The 21965-nt window shown below is 38.8% G+C and overlaps 1 protein-coding gene across 1 annotated transcript in view; it reads left to right on the forward strand.

Moving 5' to 3' along the window:
* ZC3H7A (zinc finger CCCH-type containing 7A) overlaps positions 1–21965 on the forward strand; it is a 1693893-nt gene that overhangs the window by 1469049 nt on the left and 202879 nt on the right. The window contains exon 18 of the mRNA XM_044089416.1: positions 17968–18101. Coding sequence (XP_043945351.1) covers positions 17968–18101 — 134 coding nt within the window. The remainder of the gene's footprint in view (positions 1–17967; positions 18102–21965) is intronic.

The raw sequence follows: 21965 nt of genomic DNA on the forward strand, positions 1-21965 counted from the left end.
TTGGACTTAATTGTGTTGCCTTCAGTGAGTTTGTTATCAAATGGATGTCCTAGACTTTGAATATGTGACTTTTTCTACACACGAAAGTAATGTAGTAGCACAGATTGTAGTAACTCTAAGGCAATATGGACAGAGGGGTACATGGTGTACTATATTCAGAAAAATTATACTGTGTTTGTGTGTGCATGTGTGTGTGCACGAGTGTGCTTGCATGCTATATACATTTCATGTTCAATCATATACAGAACACAGAGGAAAAATAATCAAAATCGTGTTCTAAAGTCAAGATTTTTAACCATTTTAAGTGGCTTAAAGATCATAAACTACAGAAGAAATTTGGGAATCTGGGCATTAAGAACAACGTTCATATTGTCTGTGCACCCAACATATCCCATCTGGTAGCGAATAACAACTGTTACTCACTGCAAGATCTAAGGATTCCAGCCACAGGTGCTCTTACAAAATAAGCTGCTCCTTCAGACCTTTAGTGTTTAGTAAAGTTAATAAAGCTGTGCTGTTGCGGGGGGGGGGCAGAAGGGAAATGGCAGTGGCAGCACTATAGGTAAGCCTTACTAGACAGAAAAGAGAGATGGGTATCTAAAAGCTCTGGATGACTAGGCCACATGGCTATCATCAGAAAAATCTGAACTTCCATGCTGGTTAATAAAGGAGTATTATGAGTAGTTTTTTTCTGATTATTTCATTATGCGCCACTGTCTTGTATGGCCAATATGTTACCAAAAATGGTGCAAAATGTGATAACTCAGTGCAAACCCTGTGCACAGTATAAAGTCCTGACATATAGTACTGATGTCAGATGCAATGCAGGCTTCAGACTCCATCCCTTTCATACCAGTGAAAAAAGAAGTCATGTCAGTCTGAGAGCACTCAGTTTTTTTATTCAAACAAAGCTGTCTGGCAAAGAAGTAAGATTACTTCATTCCATTTACATCCTCTACAGCAGCAGCACTCTATGTCCTAATGCAAACCTACTTACAGTCTTCCAGCATACAAAGTTCCCACCATCCTTTTACCTCCTGGCACATTTTCTTATAGCGAACCTCCCTCAGTCTCTCCCATACACTAGAGCTCTAGCTGTCTTGAAAGCGATACTGGGATGCCGTTATCTTAGTGTCCTATTCTGCCATTAATGAGAATTCTGACAGTGAATTGGAAAATCCGGACTGACATTCTAGATCCTAAACAACCAAACAAGTGTCAAGCAACTAGGTGATAAATCCAGGCAATACCGTCAGTTAAAGATTCAGTGGGCATTCTATTTGCTGCTTTTTTGTTTTACATTAATTTTGAATTTATGTACAATATGATATTTGGCAGGAAATGCCTGAAATATTTTAAGTATTTGCTGTGTACGAGATATTCACATTCTGGATGATATGCTTGAATGCATTGATTAAGTTAAGCAGAGGTCTGCCTTGTGACAAGAACAGGTAAAAGGTTAAAGACTCAGTCACCCCTCATTACTACAAGATTGTTTATGCGTTTTTCTTGACTGTCAGATCTGTCTTCTGAAGAAAAGGACTGACAGTGATATATTAAATTAAGTCTGACCAGAGGTGTAACTGCCATGACTAAGAACTGGCATGGTGGTCCTTGATTAGCTTCAAAATTAAAAAAAATGCCTATCTCTCTAGCTAACAAGCTAACTATATGTATGCGTCTATACATACATATCCACAGGTGAATGCTTATTACAATATAAATACTTCATTACACACACACACACACACACACACACACACACACGCACATGCACAGATATATGTGGATGGATATTTGTGCTTCTCTTTCAGTACAAATGTGTGCATATACAAGTATGTGTACACACACACACACACACACACACACACACACATACACACACACACACACACACACACTTGCATGCATGTGCACTTATGTACATATTCACAAAAATGCTGTTTTGAAAGCAGTTTTGCCTTCTTTCCTAACAATCTTACATTATTATAATCATTATATTATTATAATCTTATAATAGATATACCTATCCATGTGTGAGCAATAACCTGTATATGAGTGCATGTACATGTGTGTGTGTGTGTGTGTATTTGTATATGTGTATATATTTATATATATATATATATATATGTGTGTGTGTGTGTGTGTGTGTGTGTGTATATATATATATATATATATATATATATATATATATATATATATATGTGTGTGTGTGTGTGTGTGTGTGTGTGTGCTTTTACGTGTATATTTGCTTGAATGTATATATGGAAAACATAAACATTTATATACTCTTATTCAGTTGTGAAATAAATTGCAATACTCTATCATGTTCTTATCTACTCTCATTGTATATTTTGTACAGTTGTATTTTCAACCAAAAGGAGTAATATCCTCTTATTGTGCACTAACTGCTGTAAAGTCTACAATCTGTATGCTACTACTCTGTAATTGCTCTTTGTAAATTTTTCGCTGAAAACGGACACTTGTTGTCCAGTCAGACTATCCTGGCAAACAAATGTTAAATAAATCTTATCAGATAAAATTTAAAATTAATGTAAGCAAAGAAAAGGATCATTTTACTACTCAACACTAAAAAGCACCCACAATTTCTCTAAACCTCATAGATACCTGTGTGTGACAATGTGAATGATCAGCCACAGATTCAGTAAAGCACCAGGATGTTACTTCTACTTATAACCTGACCAATCGTCATTTCCACTCACTCTTGAATTCAGTGTGGATGGAGTAAGAAGTGAATGTAACACTGTATAATCAGTGCTTGGGTGCAGTACTGTCTGCAGGATGGTGACAAAACAGTGGTTCCTCCTTCCTCTGGAGCTCGAGCATCTCCCTCCAGCACATGCTGTAATGTCATGCTACAGAATGAAGAAGATACACTCAGAACCATGCTCTGTATTTCTTTTCTGCCATTTGCATAGTATTTATCTTGATGCTGATGTTCATCATAGGATGGTTTCTGTTTTAAGTGCCAAAGTTTTTAGCTTCTAATTATTCTTGCAGTCACTAGATTGTTGTATTGGGCTTGCTGTGGTGTTCTCTGTATTGTCTGGAAGAAGAACACAGTGTGAAGGAGTGTCACAAGTGCTATTGATTCAGTCTGGCTGCTAGGAGAAGGCATGAGAGGTTTAAGGCCTTTCTAGCCACTTGCACAATAGCAGCATAGGAATTTAGCAAGTGCAGTGATCAGTAGGACAGTCCCTGTCATGATCCCAGCCTTAAGTTGGGGTAAAGGTAATAAAGCAGGAGTGCATGAGATCAGCAGAGGTCAAAGCCTCCTCTAAGTCTGCCACCCAGATAGCCTCTGCTCCTTTGCAGTCTGAGTGAATTCCCTTGGCTAACAACAGATCACCATTGAGCCAGTTATGACCAAAAATTAGACTGGAAAAGTGTTTGCCTTGCAATTACCTTTGGATGTGAGTCCCAAGGTTCAAATGCCACCTTTCCCACTTTGTAGCATATTTCTAATTTGCCTTAGTGAAGGCTGTGGGGTTAAACTTGGGTCCGTGAAAACTATCTTCTCTCACTTTCCATCAGTTGTTACCTCTCTTGACTGAAAGTTGAGCAGATGCTTGCCACATTTTCTGTGTCTAACTGACCTGCTGTTATTCCTAGAGTATTGTATGTACATGTGTTTTTTGATGCCTGATGACGCTTAACTATACAGGTGTGGGAGTACATTCTTAGGAGTATAGTGTGACACCAGAGCAAAATCTTACACAGCCCTCTGTAGAGCAGGCATCATTTTCAGTGTGCACCTCTCTCTGTGTATAGTGCCCATTGGGTGGTTGTCAGTTGCCCCATACTTGAGGTATCGTGTGAGCACATGCCACCCTCTGCTGCGGCTAACCCAAGGAGAATATTGCATACCCTTCTGACATCATGTGGGAGGAAAATTCATATTGCACAGATGATGATGATATTGTTGGACATGATGGATGCCTTTAGGTGCCATGTCAGGCGTCTAAGAGTCTTAGAGAAGACTGTGTCATTTAGCTGTGGGTCAACATCATTTCCAGTACAGGTGTGGTCTGTCTTTTACATGCATAGTTATTAAGTTCTAACCTTGGTTGCAGATGCCTTGCAAGAGAAAAGTTTGTTTTGTTCCCCTACCTTGATAGCTTTCTGCCATTGTGGCTCCATGAAGGGACTCCTTGATAGCAGCAATTTCTGGAGTCCTGTTGTAGTTACAGACCATCCTGGGAAGTATCATTTGTCCCATCATGTAAAATATATAACCATTTGAAATATCAGAAACTTCTAGAGTAAGTCCCGAAACAAGGAGACTGAATGGCTGAAAATCGGAAGTACCTATACTAAGTCCAAGATGGCCATTTCTTGGAATATTCCCTTTTCTCAGAGGTATGATGATCTCTGAAGTGATATGTATAAGTTTGGGGAGTGGAGGAGCTTGTCCCCCTGCAAAATTGAAGTTTAAAGGAGAACAGCAATCTTTATGATTTGCTCTTCTCTTGGATTTTCATTTTATTTTTCGGCTTGTTGGCAGTTGGCATTGTGAGTACTGACATTTCAATAGAGAGCTTATAATTCTGTTTATTGGGGCATATTTGGACATTCAGTGGTGTGAGTCATTCCTGCCTGCAAAGACAGCAAAGGAAGTTTTGACTTTGACTTCCTGGGGAGGAAGCAGAGGTGGGTTGAAGATCAAGCCTTTCTGCTTCTCCATGGTCATCGTGATGGCCATCATACCTCCCAACCGTCCCGAATTACTCAGTTTTACAGAGTTTTGGGGTCCAAATAATAGGGTGCCATGATTCCCGAGTGGCACCCCTTAATTTCCGAATTTCCCACCACTTTATTTTAAAAGTTTACTTCCCGGCTTTTTGAGCTGAAGTCACAGCATGCGTGATGATGTCAGCTCTGTGAAACAGCCTGCAAGCTTGTCGGAATTGAGCTCAGGTCTCAACGTGCATGTATTTCTGGCTGCCAAATAGATGCTGCAGGAGGTGTAGAGCTGCTGCCATTTCTATGGCTGTAGAAGAGCTAGTGTGCAGCTGCCAAATAGATGCAGCAGTGAGGTGTGGAGCTGCTGCCATTTTTATGGCTGTAGAAGAGATAGTGTGTAGCTGCCAAGTAGATGCTGCAGGAGGTGTGGAGCTGCTGCCGTTTCTATGGCTGTTAGAAGAGCTGGTGTGTTTCCAGCTGTGCCGTTGAGATGAAATTTACTGGAGCTACCATGATGAAAGCCTGGCCTGCCATTTGTCTAGTGGAGGTGGAGCTGCTGTTTCCCTTCCAATGGATGTTAGTTAAGGTAAGGTTCGAAGAGCAAGCTGTCATTTTTCTAGTACAGCTGATGTGGTGTGTGGAGCTGCCATGATGAAAGTCTAAGGATCTTTAAGGTTAGAAGACCAAGCTGCCATTTAAAGCTGGTGTGTGTGTGTGTGTGTGTGTGTGTGTGTGTGTGTGTGTGTGTGTGTGTGTAAGCCGCTGTTTTTGTATTAGAGCTGGTGCGTGTGTGTGTGTGTGTGTGTGTGTGTGTGTGTGTGTGTGTGTGTGTGAAAGCCGCTGTTTTTCTAGTAGAGCTGGTGTGTGTGTGTGTGTGTGTGTGTGTGTGTGTGTGTGTGTGTGTGTGTGTGTGTGAAGGGTCCCATCCTTCCCTGCATTAGGCCTTTATCCTTGCACCCCCTTATTCTTGCCTCTGACTTACTGGAACAAATACATCATGTTTCCATCCATGTATTTTGGAAGTTCTGTTTCAAAGTTTCTGTCATTCCAGTACTGAAATGGATTTTCTCAATGGATAGGGCACTGGTAAAGCTGCATCTGAACTGCTGTATGCAGTTTGTGGAAGCCATAGAAACAAAGGAAACTGAATATGGTAGAAAGCATGTGATGCTGAGTTACCAGAATGGTAAATGGTGAGGATGAGCTGGTGAGTCAGTAGGTTTTTAGTTGGATGTGTTTGGTTACAACAAAAAGGGGGATATGGTATGGAAGCCTTGCACTGCTTAGGGACAAATAAAAGAGGTTGAGCTGAGTTGAAGATCGATAACGAGCAGGAGGAAGGAGGTATTGACTGTATCCCGAAGGGGACCATTTGGAGTTGCAGTTTTGCAGAGAGTGGGTGGTTGAAACCTGCAATATATTTCCTGAGGCATTGGTGTAGTGCAGGTCAACAGATGTTTGGGAGTTGCCTGGAACAGAGCATGAATGGATGATGCAGGAGTATGGGAGAGGCAACTGTGTGAGCGGACTGGGAGACGTCGGTCTTGGAAGATGACTGTCCTTCTGTTACCAGCTTCATATGTTTGCACCTCTCATCTTGAGGTGTATCATACCTCTGTTGTGTGATCCATGGCTCCTCTGTGTTACATAGTGTATTTTAATGGTATATGGGTTTTTTATGGTGATGCAATGGAAGGATAGACAGGTCAAAATGTGCATCAGAAATAACGTGAGAAACTGAGGTGTAGCAAGATAAAAACATTCACATGCCTGAAAAACTTGTAAATAATTAATTTGATGGCTATGACAAAGTAACTTGCTAGCTATATGAATGAAGACAGTCTGGTAAATTATATGAAGTACTTCAGTCATATCAAGCATTCTGCCATATTAGCAAACAGTGAAGCAGTTGAGACATACCAGCTTCAGTTAGTACTCCATGTGCTGGAGGAGTTAGCTTGGCTTGAGTGGGAAAGAGCATGTTATGCAGACCCGCCCATACTGTGGGGGAGATTGGTGGTGGTGTCCTACTACAGGAACATCTTGTGGGGAAGGGTTCTGGAAGTGCAGCTGCTGCACGAGACTGAAGGGGGATGCAAGCCCACCAAACAATGAACAGCACTTTGGACCTCTTCAAGAGGAACCTTGACGATTGGATGGGAGAAAGGAAATTCACCCCAGGGATCACGTCAGTCGCCCTGCTAGACAGGGGTCCAGGAAAGTAAATAATGTGGGAAGAAATAGCCAGGGAATTGTTATGGCTAGGCTTGTATAGGCCCTAGGGCTGATAGCCTAGTACCAACCTATGAACCTATGAACCTAAGCATTGTGAAGATCTTAGGTGCAAGGAAAGTGTGATGTGTTGCATGGTCCTTTCCAGCTAGTGTGGATGTTAAGAGGAGCATACAAAAAGATATCATAACCTCTGCTGGATAATGGCTGTGATCTGTGGCTCTTTTGCCAGGGATGGGAAAAATTAATAAGACTACTTTGTAGATTATGGGAGGACCTGGTGGTCTTGGATAAGGGCCAGTAAAGGAAACAGACATCAAACTGACTGATTAATAAATAGATAAAATTAAAAAAATCCTTTGGGGTAAGTAAGCATATTTGGGATTTAGATTGTTCATATTCTACTCTGATTAAGTGACAGGTTGCCTTTATTCTGCTAAAAGTGTGAGTAAAGAGATGAAGTAACGATTTTTATAATATGAATAGTAGTGTGCGATCTGCAGACACTGAGCATTTATTGAATTTGTAAATTATTTGTAAGAGCAAAGCAAAGAACCACTGTTTTTTGGAGTGGAGAGTATGTGCGCAAATGTGCCTTTAGTGTGCATCAGACAGGAGTTTAATGTGTATCAGTTGTGTTTGTATAATCATAAATGTGGCTTATGAACTACAGGCTCAGGTAATACAATATGGAACGTCTGTTTTTTTTAATGCAGCAAGGGTGCCATCTAGTGGCTATTTCTTGTTAGTCGAAGCAAGGGAAGTAGTTCAGTAATTGGTGGAGAATAAACAAGTATACTATCTGTTCTGAAGGTTCATTTATGTTACTTAGAGGCCCTGTAAGGCCTCTCGCTGTACTGTTTTGAATAACATCATATGTCAGACAGATATGTTTGTTCTTGTATAGTCTTGTATTTGTGCCTGAGTTTATTTTAACATGAAGAGTTTCACTGTTCAGTCTATTACCAATGTAATCAAGTGTCTATTGATATGCCTAACTGAATTTGTATTTCCCCATTATTGGCTTTGTTTGTCCAAATTGTTTGTGCTAAGAGGTTGAGAGCTATGGTGAGAAGTGAGAACTGAATTCACTAAATGATAGCCATTAAGTTTTAGTCTTCGTATTGTTCAGGAAACTGCTGATTTGGCATTGTGGTATGTTGCTCTGACTGTAGTGCATAGAGTCCTGGGTTCAAGACTTGCCAGTGAAATGCATGGTGGTAACATGACATTTTATTCTAGCAACTTTCCAAAATTATACAAGCAATGTTTAAAATGTGTCCCTGTTTTTTATCTTTTGCCCCCCCCCCCAAAAAAAAAAATGAAATTGAGAATAAGTGCGAGAAGCTGTGCAAGATGCCTATGGCTTACACTACTGTCATTCTATTTATAGTGTGGGTGTGGAAGTAGACTTTTATGATGGAAATGTTCTGAATTGGGCAGTTTTGTCATTATTGGTTCATGCATTTTGTTTCATTGCCTACAGTACAGCCTACTGGAAAAATTTTCAAACAATACATTTAAAATGCGCTCAGTCTAACAAGTGTGCTGTATTTTACAAAGTCAGGAAGGTGTATCAAAGAAAAGAACACATGTATGTTTCTTGTTTTGTGTGCAAAGGGCCAATGATTTTAAAACAGCCCAAAGGTAATCTTTATCCACCACTGGCCAGATGCATTTTCTTTGGATGTGGTGTGGGTTTCAATGCCATTTCAATGAATGTGAGTTTCATGGGCAGAGAAGTTTTAATGCCAAGTCGGTTTTCATTGTGAGACAGTGTTGCTTTGTTTAGCAGATGTCTGTTAATGTTTGTGCGTTGTTGTGCTGTAAAATGTAAAATTAAAATCCAAATAATCATTGTAGAAGTAAAGCAGTATGCACACATTAGTGTTTATGGTAAATGGGCCAAAATAGCCAGGTAATGGGACATTAGAATGGCTGCAAGGGGACTCTGATGCCATATTTTGGTTGTATGTTCTTCAGTTTGAGTTTGAAAGTTGGTGTCCCACAATTCCACTGGAGTGAGTGCATTATTCCTCACTGGGCTGCATCGTGGGCTTTAGAGTATTGGCTAAACAAAATGGCTTTGGCTCTGGTTTCAACACTTTTTTGCTATGGAGCATGTGTTAACTAAAAATGTTTTTTTCTTCAATACCAAATGTTTTTTGCAACTGAGGGGTACAGCTATGGGTGCATCGTTTGCACCCATATATGCTGACCTCTTTATGGTGTACTTGGAACAGATAATAATTTATGATATAAATCATAATATTTTTCTTGGCGAGACTGACATCTGGCTTAGGTTTTTGGATGACTGCTGGATGGTGTGGAAGTCTGATGTGGTATATTTGCAGGAATTCGTTCAATATTTGAATGAAAATAAATGGGGTATTAGGTTTACAGTAAACTATGATAATACAGTTATTTCTTTTTTAGATGTTAAAGTGTCCAAACAATGTGAAGAAAACTGGTGGTCCCTCCTTGGGATCTTAATTTTGTGTTTAAGAAGCTAGCACTTGTTCCATTTGAACAAGCTAACTTGGTTGACTTGAGGTTCTTAACACGGAAAACAGTTTTTGCAGAGAAACCAGTAGTCAGTAAAAAAGGTATCTGAGTTGCAAGCTCTTAAGGTGAGTATCTCATTTTACATAGGAACAGGGTTTCTTTGAGAACTAATCCTTCTTTTATTCCTGAAGTTGTATCCGAGTTTACTTTAAGTTAAACTATCCACTCCCCATTTTCTTTCCTGAATATAAAAATGAAGCAGAAATTATGGTCAATACCTTGGATGTCCAAAGACAGCTACTATCTGACTGAACTTAATCTTTCAGATCTCTGGATCATTTGTTCATTTCTTATGAAGGTTAGAAGAAGGGACAACCTTTGTCAAAACAGACTATTTCCAAATAGGGGCTAAGGCTATTACCTTTTGCTGTACTCACCATAACAAACTATTCTGGGCATGGTCAAGGCTCACTGTATGAGGGCCTTGCCTTCATCTATACCTTTTTGGAAAGGGTTGGATTCTAGAAGTATTCCAGAAGCTACTACCTAGTTTACGGTACATATTTTTACAGAACATTAAAAGCTTGATTATTTCTATGAGTTCAGATGAGGCTTTGCATGGACCATTCACCATGGGGTCCTGGGTTGTTCTCCTTCTACCTTCCAAATGTAGTTAGCAAAGGTAATCTACCCATATAGCTAATGCTACTGCAGCAATGATCAATATGATGAACATAGTAATGGTGTGCTCTGCTTAACGTCCTTCCACACAACGTTTGAATGTATTTACTTCCGAAATGTACTAAGTGGATGTAAATGCAATCAGATATTATACAGAAGGATATTAAGCGAAGCACAATGTAAAGAATATGGTGTTCACTTAATGTCTGCTCTGTTCTATGAGATAAAACCTATTCCAGACGTTAAGCAGCGCTTACCTGTACAGTGTAGCTGCTTCCCTCCATTCCTCTTTTTTTTGGTGTGCTTTTTATGTGAGAATATCATCATGATTTTTTTGCTGTTACTGGCTTTGCCCTTTCAGGGCTCAGCCTCCCTCTCTGTGTTGGCAGGAAGGCTCTGAATAGCTTAATGCCTAAAACTGTCTTTTAGTTAGCTCATCTTGAGCTGCCTGACAGTTTGGGCACTTGGAATGTGCCCTGAAATTTTGGAAGCTGACTGGATGTTGCATCTTTGGTAGATATAACGCATATATCTAAGACTGCTGCAGTTGTGATAATTCAAACATCTGCTGTTATGGTAAGTTTACTTACACAACCATACTATGCTTCTTCACACCATTCTGATATGTTGTAAGGTCTCTCCAGGAAGAGGAAAGGAGCAGGCAGAGACCTGTTACAGCAAAGGCACAACTAGAAATCTTGGAGCTGAAAGACTGGGATCTTTAGGATCGTGCTTGTAGAAGTAACCTGAGGTTTACCTGAATCACTGAGCAGCTGAAGGCTTCAGACTTCATGAATTTCATGCAGGTTAAGATTGCCAAGTGGACCAATATACTGCCCCAGGATTTGTTAATTGAATATGCACATAGGATTTTTGTACCTCAGGACATCTAGAGGACATTTGCCCGACCTATAATAGTCTGCTTTGCTTCTTTCACTGTTAAGGAAACGGTAAAATCACCATTGTGGGCTCCTGGTGAGATCATTAAAATGGGAAACATAAATGTTCTCTGATGGTGACTGTTGTGCAGTACTGAGAAGGCAGAGGGCAGCATTTCTAACACTTGTTAAACTTACAAGACATCAACATATAAAATATTGTCTGTTGTATCCCACTGTCTTTAAAATATTTTTACAAGGTAGTTCAGTTACGTTTCTGGATAATGTTGAAGCTGTTTGACATCTAAAGCAGCTAGCCTCAGACTCAGGTCCACAAGAAAACCCCACATCCAATCCCTAGCCCTCTGATTCTTAGCAGTCCCCCTGATGTTATTAGATGGCAAGCTAAAGCATTGGAACCAATCTGTCGATTTCAGCCAAGAATGAAGACTAGAGTAAGGCTAACACTAGTCATGCACTGTCAGTCTGAGGATGTTGCCTGGGATTCTACATGACTGTACTGTAAATTTATGGGCTTTAATTAATGTTGTGTTCTAAATTGAATCTGACAAGATTAAAAAATGGCAATGTAGGGCAGGATTCTGTCAGTTTGCTGAGCCTCATGGGGTTGAAGAGTATTAGTTACATATTTTAGTGTATGCCTTGCAGTAAATCTTTTCATGATGTTAACCTCATTTTCTAGTAGAGATGATTTGTCTCCTACTTAAAAGTAAATTATGCTTGTACATAAGTATAGTGCTTGTCCTTTTGAGTTTGTGTTTTTTTTTATGTCTGTGTTCAGACTAATCTGGCAGTACTTGCTATCTTAGTTTTAAGATTAACATGGAAAAGACAGGGCTTGAGACTTATTGCCTTGCAGTTTTGCTGGGAGGGATCGTCTTTGGCAATCTACATTCTAGCACTATTTATAGAAAGAGATAAAGATTTTAACTTGGAATGTTAATGGACTAAATCGCCCAGTGGTACATGCTAGAATTTCTTTCATATATTAAGAGACTGTGAATGGGTGGTGGTGTTACAATTCAAGAGTCCCATTTATCAGAAAGGAAGCATTTGAAACTCCTGGGGTTCATTCAGATTTTTTTTTCATCTTGTAATGGTGGAAAAAAGAGAGGTGTAGTCACCTCTTTAGATGGTGCGTCTTATTCACATTTCAGCATAAATTAGTGGACAATAAGGAAAGATTTGTTGCTTGTAAGGGATAGATGAGATCTTGAAAAATTAGGTTTGTATTTCACCAGTTTCTCTTTTGGCTGAAGGAAAGGTTCTGTCCGAAAGTCGATTGCTTTTAAGGAGAGTGTGACTGGTATAGAGGATGGCTGGAATGCCATTTTAGGTACAAATATGGTCTATTCTGGGCTGTGAACTAAAGATCTCCTTTCTATTGGTAAATTTTTCCTGAGGTATTTTCAGGTAATGGGGTTTACTGAGCCAGCTAGGGTTAGTTCTAATCCAGATATGACCTTTACCTGACATTCTGGGAGGCATAATTCTATCTCTAAAATAGACAAAGTCATGGTTACCAAGGAGCATTGCTACCTTTTTTGTAATTTCTGGACTGATCCAATTGTTGCCTCACATCACACTAACTGCCAGCTTAATTGGGAAGAGGGGTGCAATATTAAAGTAAAATGCTAGATCTGAGCCACATGGAGCAGAAGTTTGAAGGTTGGATTTTTGAATTATACCTCTAGATTTCCCACTCCTTTTGCATGAAAGCTCAGAGCTGGGCAGAAGTATAGGGGACCATCAAAAATAGTTTAGTTATAGACATTGATAGCTATGTGCATCAATATAGGGTGTTGCTGGACCAAGACGTTCAGCAGTTGAAAGATAGCATTAGATGCTTGATGGCAGTCCCTGTGCAGGAGGGACCCTCTTGAAAAACAGTTGCTATGTGCTACATCAAAATTAGATGGTATTTGTGAAATGTTAGCTAAGGGTATCGCGAATATACAGAAACTGAGAGATTTGCCATGTATTCATTCTGACACAAAATATCTGCCATTGAGACTGCAGCAGAACACTGTTGGGGATTTGATTGTTGAGATTAAAGATGAGGTCTCTGGTCTTTTGATAAATTCCCTGGAAGAGATCTTAGAAGTATTTAAAACTTACTACTATTCCCTTTTCCAGTTTTTACTCCTTTCAATCTGGTCCCCTGTTAGACGTGATGAAAATTCTTCAGTTTTTCTGACAGATTAACCTGCCTAAGTTTATCCCTCCCAGCAGGCTCAGCAAGTGATTAAGCTAATTTTGCGCAAGGAGGTCTTTTAGACCCTGGGCAAAGTTAAACAGGTTAAAGCACCTGGATCTAGAGACTGCTTTGCTTTCCATTTTCCTAATCTTGCTAATAATATAGGCAGATCCCCACCAGTTGGAAGGAAGCATATATATATAGGTAATACCAACTAAAGGTTAAAAAAAAAAAAAAAAAAAAACTGTTGCTCTCATCTTGTAAACCCATCTCAGTTTTAAACTCTGATTACAACTTGTTTACACAGATTCTCTCCCAGAGAATCTCACACTGGCTTCCCACCATAATGCACCCTTATCAGTTCAGATTTGGTAAAGAGAGGCATACATTTGACATTTTAAGGACACTTTAGATCTTGGAAGATGCCAATATTTAGGAATGCTCACTTTTTATACTCAATTTTGACATTGAGAAGGCCTTTCATAGAGTAGATTGGATGTTTTTGTTCCAGACGCTGGAAGCTTTTGAGTTTCCAACATATTTTATTGACTTATTAAGCTCTGTCTACAAGAGTGGGACAGCCAAAGTTAAAACTGGTTGTTATTTGTTTGATTCTTTGGAGATAAGATGGCACACCTGCCAGGGTTGCCTTTATTCCATGGTTCTGTTTGCTTTCTATATGGAGCCCTTATCTTGTAAACTTGGGACTTTTGAGGAATTGGGATATGTAGGTTAGGTAGCAATTTTGTCTCAATGACCCAATCAGACATCTTAACTGTTTAGTGAAGGAAATTCAAGCATATGGTGCCCTGTCTGGCTTTTAAGTAAATGGAAACAAAACTTCTGCTGTTCGCATGAATTGTAGGGTCTGTGTTAAATCATTGAACGCTTAAAAAAGCGAACGATGATTTATCGAACCCTTGTAAGCGAAAGCTTACAATCTCGAATGCTTAGAACAGCGATTTTTTTCCGAGGTAAAAAAAATCACTGTCCCACAAAAAAAAATTTAAAACATTACATAAAGTGGGGGGGGGCTTTGCCCCCCACACCCCCCTACTTAAATATACCAACTCTGAGATCGCACTACAGTGACGAAAATGGCAAAGTAACGGAAGCAGCTAAGCCAAGCAAATTCTTTCCCTAGGAAAGAATTCTCTTATATGCCGTTTCACTGTTTTGCCTTTTCGTGCTTTCAAGTTCGATCAAGATGCTTTTGAAAGAATGTGTCTTCGATCATTTAATAGGAATCCGAATTGTAGGGTATGGAATCCTGAAATATCAATTTCCATACATTTAGGACATACAAGCATATCAATTATTTGGGTGTTCTAATAGCAAGTTATTTGGCATGTACCCCCCCCCCCCAGCTGACTTATTTGCTTCTATTAGGAGGTTTCTGAAGAGTTCATTAGGCAGTGGACAGATCTTTTATTACATTCCGAGCAAAGGATGCAAGGTTCTTAGATGTTTATTCTTCATCAAGTCATGTGCTATACCCAGCCCATGCCTGTCTCTATGCAGACAGATGTTTTTCAAGAAACTCACCATGCTTCTATCAGAATTTATATGGAACAAAAGTTGGCACTGGGTCACTCTGGATGTTTTAACACTTCCTAGGGTGAAAGTCGATATGGGTGCCCTGGATCTGGAATTAAATAACCTGACTTCAGTGAGCAGATTTTTTTATGATTTTAAACAGGGCTGACTATCAATCTGGCTGAAAAGATAGAATTGTATACCGGATAGGGGAAATTTCTGGGGTCTATTGTCTGGCTACTCTGGAAAATTTCATAAGGCTGTAATCCCTTATAAGGTATGTGCATTTTTGTTGAAACAGGAGACTTATAGTTAAGTGCAAATTACATTCTTGGAAACAGGAAATTCTACCTATTATTTAACGTATTACACAAGTCCAAACTTTGAATCCAAGCAGTAAAGAACTGACCTCATGACTGAAGAGGGTCCCTCTTTAAAATATTGGAAGCAAGTTGGAGAAGACTGGCAGTCTTTCAAGGAAGAGTTTTAGTTACAATCTATAGAAAAGAGACTGTATGAAAAACTAATTTTACAGTTAAAGAAGTTAAAAACATTTATAGTCCTTATTCATAGTCAACTAAAACTGATAAAGATTTTTCTTGAAGTTAGGGGATCTCACACTTGGTATAGGAAGACTGTAATTAGGATATATAAAGCTTTAAAGGCGGAGATGTCCTCTGGGTAGGGAGGCTTTGGAAACCTTGGGAAAGGCTGTAGGAATTCCTCTACTAAGTCAGGAAGGTGGACCATGGTATGATGCTGCAAGTATGTAACCTTATCTAGCGGGTTCCAATTTTTGAGGTCTATATTTAACTCTCAAATGAAACTGTCATCAAATGGCTAAACATCAAACCCTATTCATCAAACATTCATTTATCAAATGTTCATTTCAGCAAATGTGTGAGACTGTGAAACTAAGTACTTGGCCAACCCTTCCCTGTCTCATACACCGCAGTATTTCAAACCCAACCAGGAGGACACTTTTCCGGAAAACACACACACAACACAAGCACACCAAAAACCTTACAAACCTACACTAAACCTTACATACACAGCTATCTATGCAGTAATCTTAACCCAAACCCTAACCCTAAGGTCCGTCACTATTGCACACTCACCTAACCCGCGCCCTAACCCTAGCTCACTTAACCCGCCCCTAACCCTAAAGTCTGTCACTATCACACACTTACCTTACCCGCACCCTAACTCACTTAACCCACCCCTAACCCTAAAGTCTGTCACTATCGCACACTTACCTTAATATGTCAGTGTTCTCAGCATCTGGCTTTTCAACTGTCGGTTATCTCTGTTGTCGATCTTCTGGAGTCGGTGTTCTCGTCATCGTTGTTTCGGCGTGTCGGTGTTTTCAGGTAGACCCATATATATATATATATATATATATATATATATATATATATATATCAACTCCAAGATCGAACTACATTGGGGAAAAGGCCTTTTGAAATGTTGCAGTGTGTGATACGGGGAAGTGTTGTCCAACTAATTACTTTCCTCATCTCACACGTTTGCTGAAATTAATGTTAGATGAATAGGATTTGACGTTTAGCCATTTGCTGAAAGTTTTATTCAGTACTTAAACGTAGACCCCAGTTTTTTGACTGGCAATGTTTTGCATAAATATTTCTACTCCTCCTCTAGGATACATAGGATCTTCCACACTTTCATCACTTCCTGATGGAGATGTAATGAACTGAAAAGTGGCAACTGGACTCAGATTTTTGTGACTTGTACATCAATAGAAAGGTTTTCAAGAGGGATTCAATGTTTGATAGATTTGCTTTGACTAGGAAGGGTAATTTTAGACCCCCCCTTCAGTTTATCTCCTTATTTGATATTCAAGTATAAGTATGATGCAGCCCTAGTGAAACTTTTGATATTGGTTGCTAAGAAGTGTATAATGAAAAGGTGGAAGTTGCCATCTCCCCTACATTGGAATAGCTATTCTTTTTTTTTCTTATGTTAATAGACTTACTTTTAGCAAGCATCAAAGACTGAGCGAAGTGATACTAATTTGTTGAACTCTTCTCTTGCCCTGACAGAGGAATAGGGTCCATTCCTGTTACAGTATTAGAAACCCAAACTATCTGTAGAAAATTAAGCCAAAAAAATATTTGGGGTTCAAATAGATTCTTTTTAAGAAGCACATTTTAGTTTATTTCTGTATCTAAAAAGTGTTATTTTGATCATTTGATTTCACAGAGAAAATACAATACAGAGAAAAAGAAAAGATGGTTGGCAAAAGATTAATGTAAACTTTTCATCATATGTCCTGCTGATTGGCTTTGTGATGGAGTATTATTTTTTTGTTGTTATATTAACCCACCTTACAAGTCCTTTTAATTTTGTTAGTAAACAGTTGTTTCATAATGTTTCTTATTCCAGTTGAGCACCTTTGTAATGTTTTTCTGTAAATTATCATGTTGTTGTTAAGTAAATTGTGCTAAGGACCGCAGTGCTGCAGCGGTTAGCGTTGTCGCTTCACAGCAAGAAGTTCTTCAGTTCAGTTATCAGCTGGAACTCCTTCTGTGTGGAGTCTGTATGTCCTCCCTGCGGCTTTATAAACCTTAAAGACATGCAGGTAGGTGTGTGTGGGTGTGCCTTCCGAGAAGATTGGGCATCGGGCTGGAAACTCAGCACTGTAAAAACCACTGCTAATCATTAGCGGACCGGTGATCTGCTGTGGCGACCCCTAACTGGGAAAAGCCGAAAGAAGTTGTCAAGCAAATTGTGCTGCTTGATAAAGGTTTTCTTTGAAAAAAGTCATTGCAAGTTAGAACATCCAACCAGAATGCTTTGGGAGATTGGAGGAGAGCAGCAATATCCAGAGTAAATTTACTTAGATTATGTGGAAAGCATGCAAACTCCCCAGCAACAATACCAGAGCTCAGCTCCAGAGCTGGTAGGAGAGGACCTTACCCATTTGGCCATTTTTCTGCCCAGTCTTTGCTTGGGAGGTGTCAGGAGAGGATTTATCATCTAATATGCCTTTTTTACCCTTGCAATAGTATACACAAAATCACAGATTTCTATAGGCTGTAGATATTTGATTGGGCTGACCAATTGGTTATGCTTACTTTATCCTATCGTTTTAGGCCATACTGTTAGCTTTAGATGTGTTAAACTTTAAAAATCTTAATTGTTGTTTCACTGCAGACATTTTCTCACTATATTGATGTGTGTTTATTTTTTAAGATGCCAGGAAATCATTTGAAATTTGGATTGCCAACCCGGAAGTTGAAGTTTGTATGCGGACAGTGCTGGAAGAATGGCCAGACTAATGAGGCAGATAAAAAAAAACAGTATTGTATTGCGAAAGCAAGACACCCGTAAGTAACTTTGCAGTAACTTAATCAAGTAACACTTGCTGTTACAAGTATTCTCACATTAAAGGAATGGTGTTAGAAGTGTTGCATTTTTACTTGCTGACTGTACATTATGTAGGCTGATTACAGGAGCATTCATTTTGAAAACTCAAAGTCCTACTTATTTTTCAGTTCTTTGTCAAAATCATTTGATAAATGCATAACATTTTTAGGTGAGCTGCTATAATAGCAGAGGACCATGATTATTTTTAGTGTTATTGTTGTAGCTTGAGTAGCTGAAATATTTAATCTGCATCTCTCATTATATGAAACACAGACTGGCAGATGAAAAATTCTAAATGTTTGTAAGCACAGTTATTATTACTATTATTATTATTTGTTTATTTCTGTCACATCACTAGTATAACCCTATAACAAAAGGGCTTTTGTATATCAGCCATTAACATAACCGAATAAGGATTTTCAGTGCTGAATATTGACCTGCACTGGAGCTGATCTGCAGCATTAGTTGCTAAATGATATGCTGTTACACCATGTCATAATAGTTTTCACAAGTTAAGTGTCATAGAAAAGGCTTTGTAGGCATATTTAGTTAATATCCAGGGCCCTATATCTTTCTGAATTGGGAGCAGTCTCTTTTCTTCCTCAGTCTCACGTGTGTGTGTTTTTGTCTGCTTCTGGATTCAAGCACAGATCTGATAATGGAAATGAACAGAACTCTAAACCTGATGGAGTTCATGAAGGAAATTGTTTTTTCTCTGAATCGTTCCTGAATTTGGCAGTGAAATTACCACAGAAAAAAAAAACAGACTACAAGCTTTCTATAATGCCAAAATCAGATTCAGAGAAGGAAGTCATCCATTCTGCCAGTAGTGTTCCTAAACCTGTACCTAAAAAGTCATTAGAGCAGAGAAGAAAGGCAAAAGTTAAATTACCCATTTTGATTGTTGTGAAATATTGAGGGATGATCTTACTTGTAGAGGCAGTGTTTACCTTTTCATTACACATTTCTAGTGTGCATATCTCCTTATCTGTCACAAATGACTGTGACCAATTAACTCATTACATCCCAGTGTCTCCTCCAGATGCATCTACAGCTAACTCCTCTAGGCATCAAATATTGTTTCTTCATATTTGCATCAATAATTCCATAACCATGCTATGTACAGTGTTTTAACAGATTTAAGCTTAAAGCTTATACAATAGCAAACTCAACTGCATTAATATTTGACATCTGTCTGGTGCAGGTAAATAGATATTAACTGTGTTTTTTATTGTATTAATTTATATAGATATAATTTTCACATTTTTCTAAATATCTGAACAACCAAGTAACAGACAAAACTCCTTAGCCTCAAATGAAAGCACTCAGGTAGATGAATAAAATGCTGCTGACATAATGCATGTAACTTGAGTGGTTGCTGAGATATTGCAAGTTGTTTACAAAATATTACAAATATAATAATTACTGTGTTAACTGTGACTTATAAAATTCAGTTTAAGACATAGAACCTAAAGAATACTACCACTATAACATTTTTGTGCTGAAGAGTTTGCCATTCATACTGATTTCATAACCACCATGGTTCCAGAAATATGAACATTTGTTTGAAATGTGAGGATGTAATTTGATTCTGCCAAAAGGCTTAGGCTCTGCCCATTGGAAGTTACAGTGCAAACTTCCAGAGCTCCATTGGAGTGAATGAATTAATAACTGCAGTCGAAAGGTTAGAGAACAAATCTAATAGGATACATAGCCATACCCTCATAGTTAGAAGCTACATAGGCCTTAGCCATTGTGTCCTGCTTTTGCATGTCTTTTTCAGTAGCACTTGTGCCATTTTATACTGATGTCACCGATATTGATACCATCAGATACACAGATGTCTTTTACGACAAGCAGACCATGGCAACTTCTATCAGATACACCTGTGTTGCCCCTACATGATGCCAGTGTAGTCTGCATCAGTCCTGTCACTGCTAGTCCCACCATGTGTGTATAGAGTATCAGTCCCTCACAACATGAGTTGTGGGACTCCACACATATCTGCTGACCTCACAAGACCCAAATGTAGTGAAAGTTTTGAAACACGAGGAGAATAAGTCTAAGATGACTTCTCTGCTTAACTTATTTACATCCAAGTGACACCTCCAGGTGTATCTCCAGTTAACTCCTACTGACACCTCTAGGCGTCAAATATTGTTTGTTCATATTTGCATCATTAATTCCAAAACCAGGTTATGTACAAGGTTTTAAAAAAATTCATTTTAAAGCTTACAAAATGGCAAACTCAACTGCATTAATATTTGACCTCTGTCTCGTGAAGGAAAAGTGATATTAACTGCTGCTTTTATGATATTAGTTTATATAGATATAATTTTCACATTTTAATAAATATCTCAACAACCAAGTAACACAGACAGAACTCCATAGCCTCATATGAAAGCACTCATAGAGATAAATAAAATGCTGCAGATAGTATGTGTGTAACTTGTGTGTTTATTGAGATATTGTAACTTTACAAGATATTACAAACGTAATAGTTTCTGTGTTTACTGTGACTTATAAAATTCAATTTAAGACCTAGAATCTAAAGAATACTACCACTATAACATTACTTTGCACTGAAGGGTTTGCCATTTATACTTCTTTCATAACCCCTACGGTTCCAGATATATGAACATTTGTTTGAAATGTGAGGACATACTTTGATTCTGTCAAAAGGCTTAGGGCTCCGCCCATTGGAAGTTAAAGTGCAAACTTCCTGAGCTCCATTGGAGTGAATGAGTTAATTTAGCAGAATCATATCGGCGTCAAGCAGGAATGGAAATCATACCAAAGACAGATAAAAATCAGGCAGCAACTTAATATGCCAAAAAACAAAAGAAAGAATATAAGGTGAAGGACCAGATGAGAAGGCAAGAAATGTGGAAAAAGACTGTTGCACTGGGGATTGTGCAAACATTATGGTATAGAAGTAGTTGAAAAACACTGGAAACATGAGCCACAAAGCATCATAGAAAATGAAGTTTATATCACATGAGATCACCCATTGCCAACAGTTCAAAAGATAGATGATAGAAAACTGGATGTAGTGGTCCAAGAAAAGAAGACAAAAGTAGCATTGATCATTGAAATTGCTACACCCAGTGTCTACAGTGTGTTGCATACAGAGACACAAAGTCATAAAATATCAGGATCTGCAGGCAGAAACGAGAGCAATGTGGAAGAAAAATACCCAGACAGTTCCAATAGAAGTTGGAGCAATAGGTCTTATGAAAAAGAATCTACAATCATATTTAGATATGTTACCAATCCATGTAACTCTCCGTACGAATTGCAGAACGAGTCATTACAGGGCACATTGTGAGTGCTGCAAAGAGCACTTTTGGTTAATATCAAAGAATAAAGCAGTACTAATTTCATGCACTTTAATTATACTTTGACTTAGGAATGGAGTCCATTCCCATCATAGTGTTAGAAACCCAAAAGATTTGGAGAAATTAAAAATGCATGAAGCCAATTTCAATTTACCTGGCAAAGGCTGGAATTCATAGAGATTAACTGCATTTTGTCAGACCTTGCACAGTTGTGTATCACTGTAGTTAAGTACATCTAGCCAAAATGTAGAGTAGTTAAATGATCGGTGCCCCAACTATGCAAGGGGAAGGCATATGTGCAGTAAAAGCCATACCCTGATGTGTTATAGGCTAGACACAGCGTTGTCGCTCTTCACGTTGTGCAGTCTCATGAGAATGGAAAGTTGGAAATCATATGCAGAAGCATCTGAAATATAAAGCATTACAGGTTTTATCAAGGTTGTTTTGTGTGTGTGTGTGTGTGTGTGTGTGTGTGTGTGTGTGTGT

Source organism: Protopterus annectens, chromosome 12.part0 (genome assembly GCF_019279795.1).
Source record: "Protopterus annectens isolate FY-2018-M chromosome 12.part0, PAN1.0, whole genome shotgun sequence".
In the NCBI taxonomy this organism is placed as follows: Eukaryota; Metazoa; Chordata; order Ceratodontiformes; family Protopteridae; genus Protopterus; species Protopterus annectens.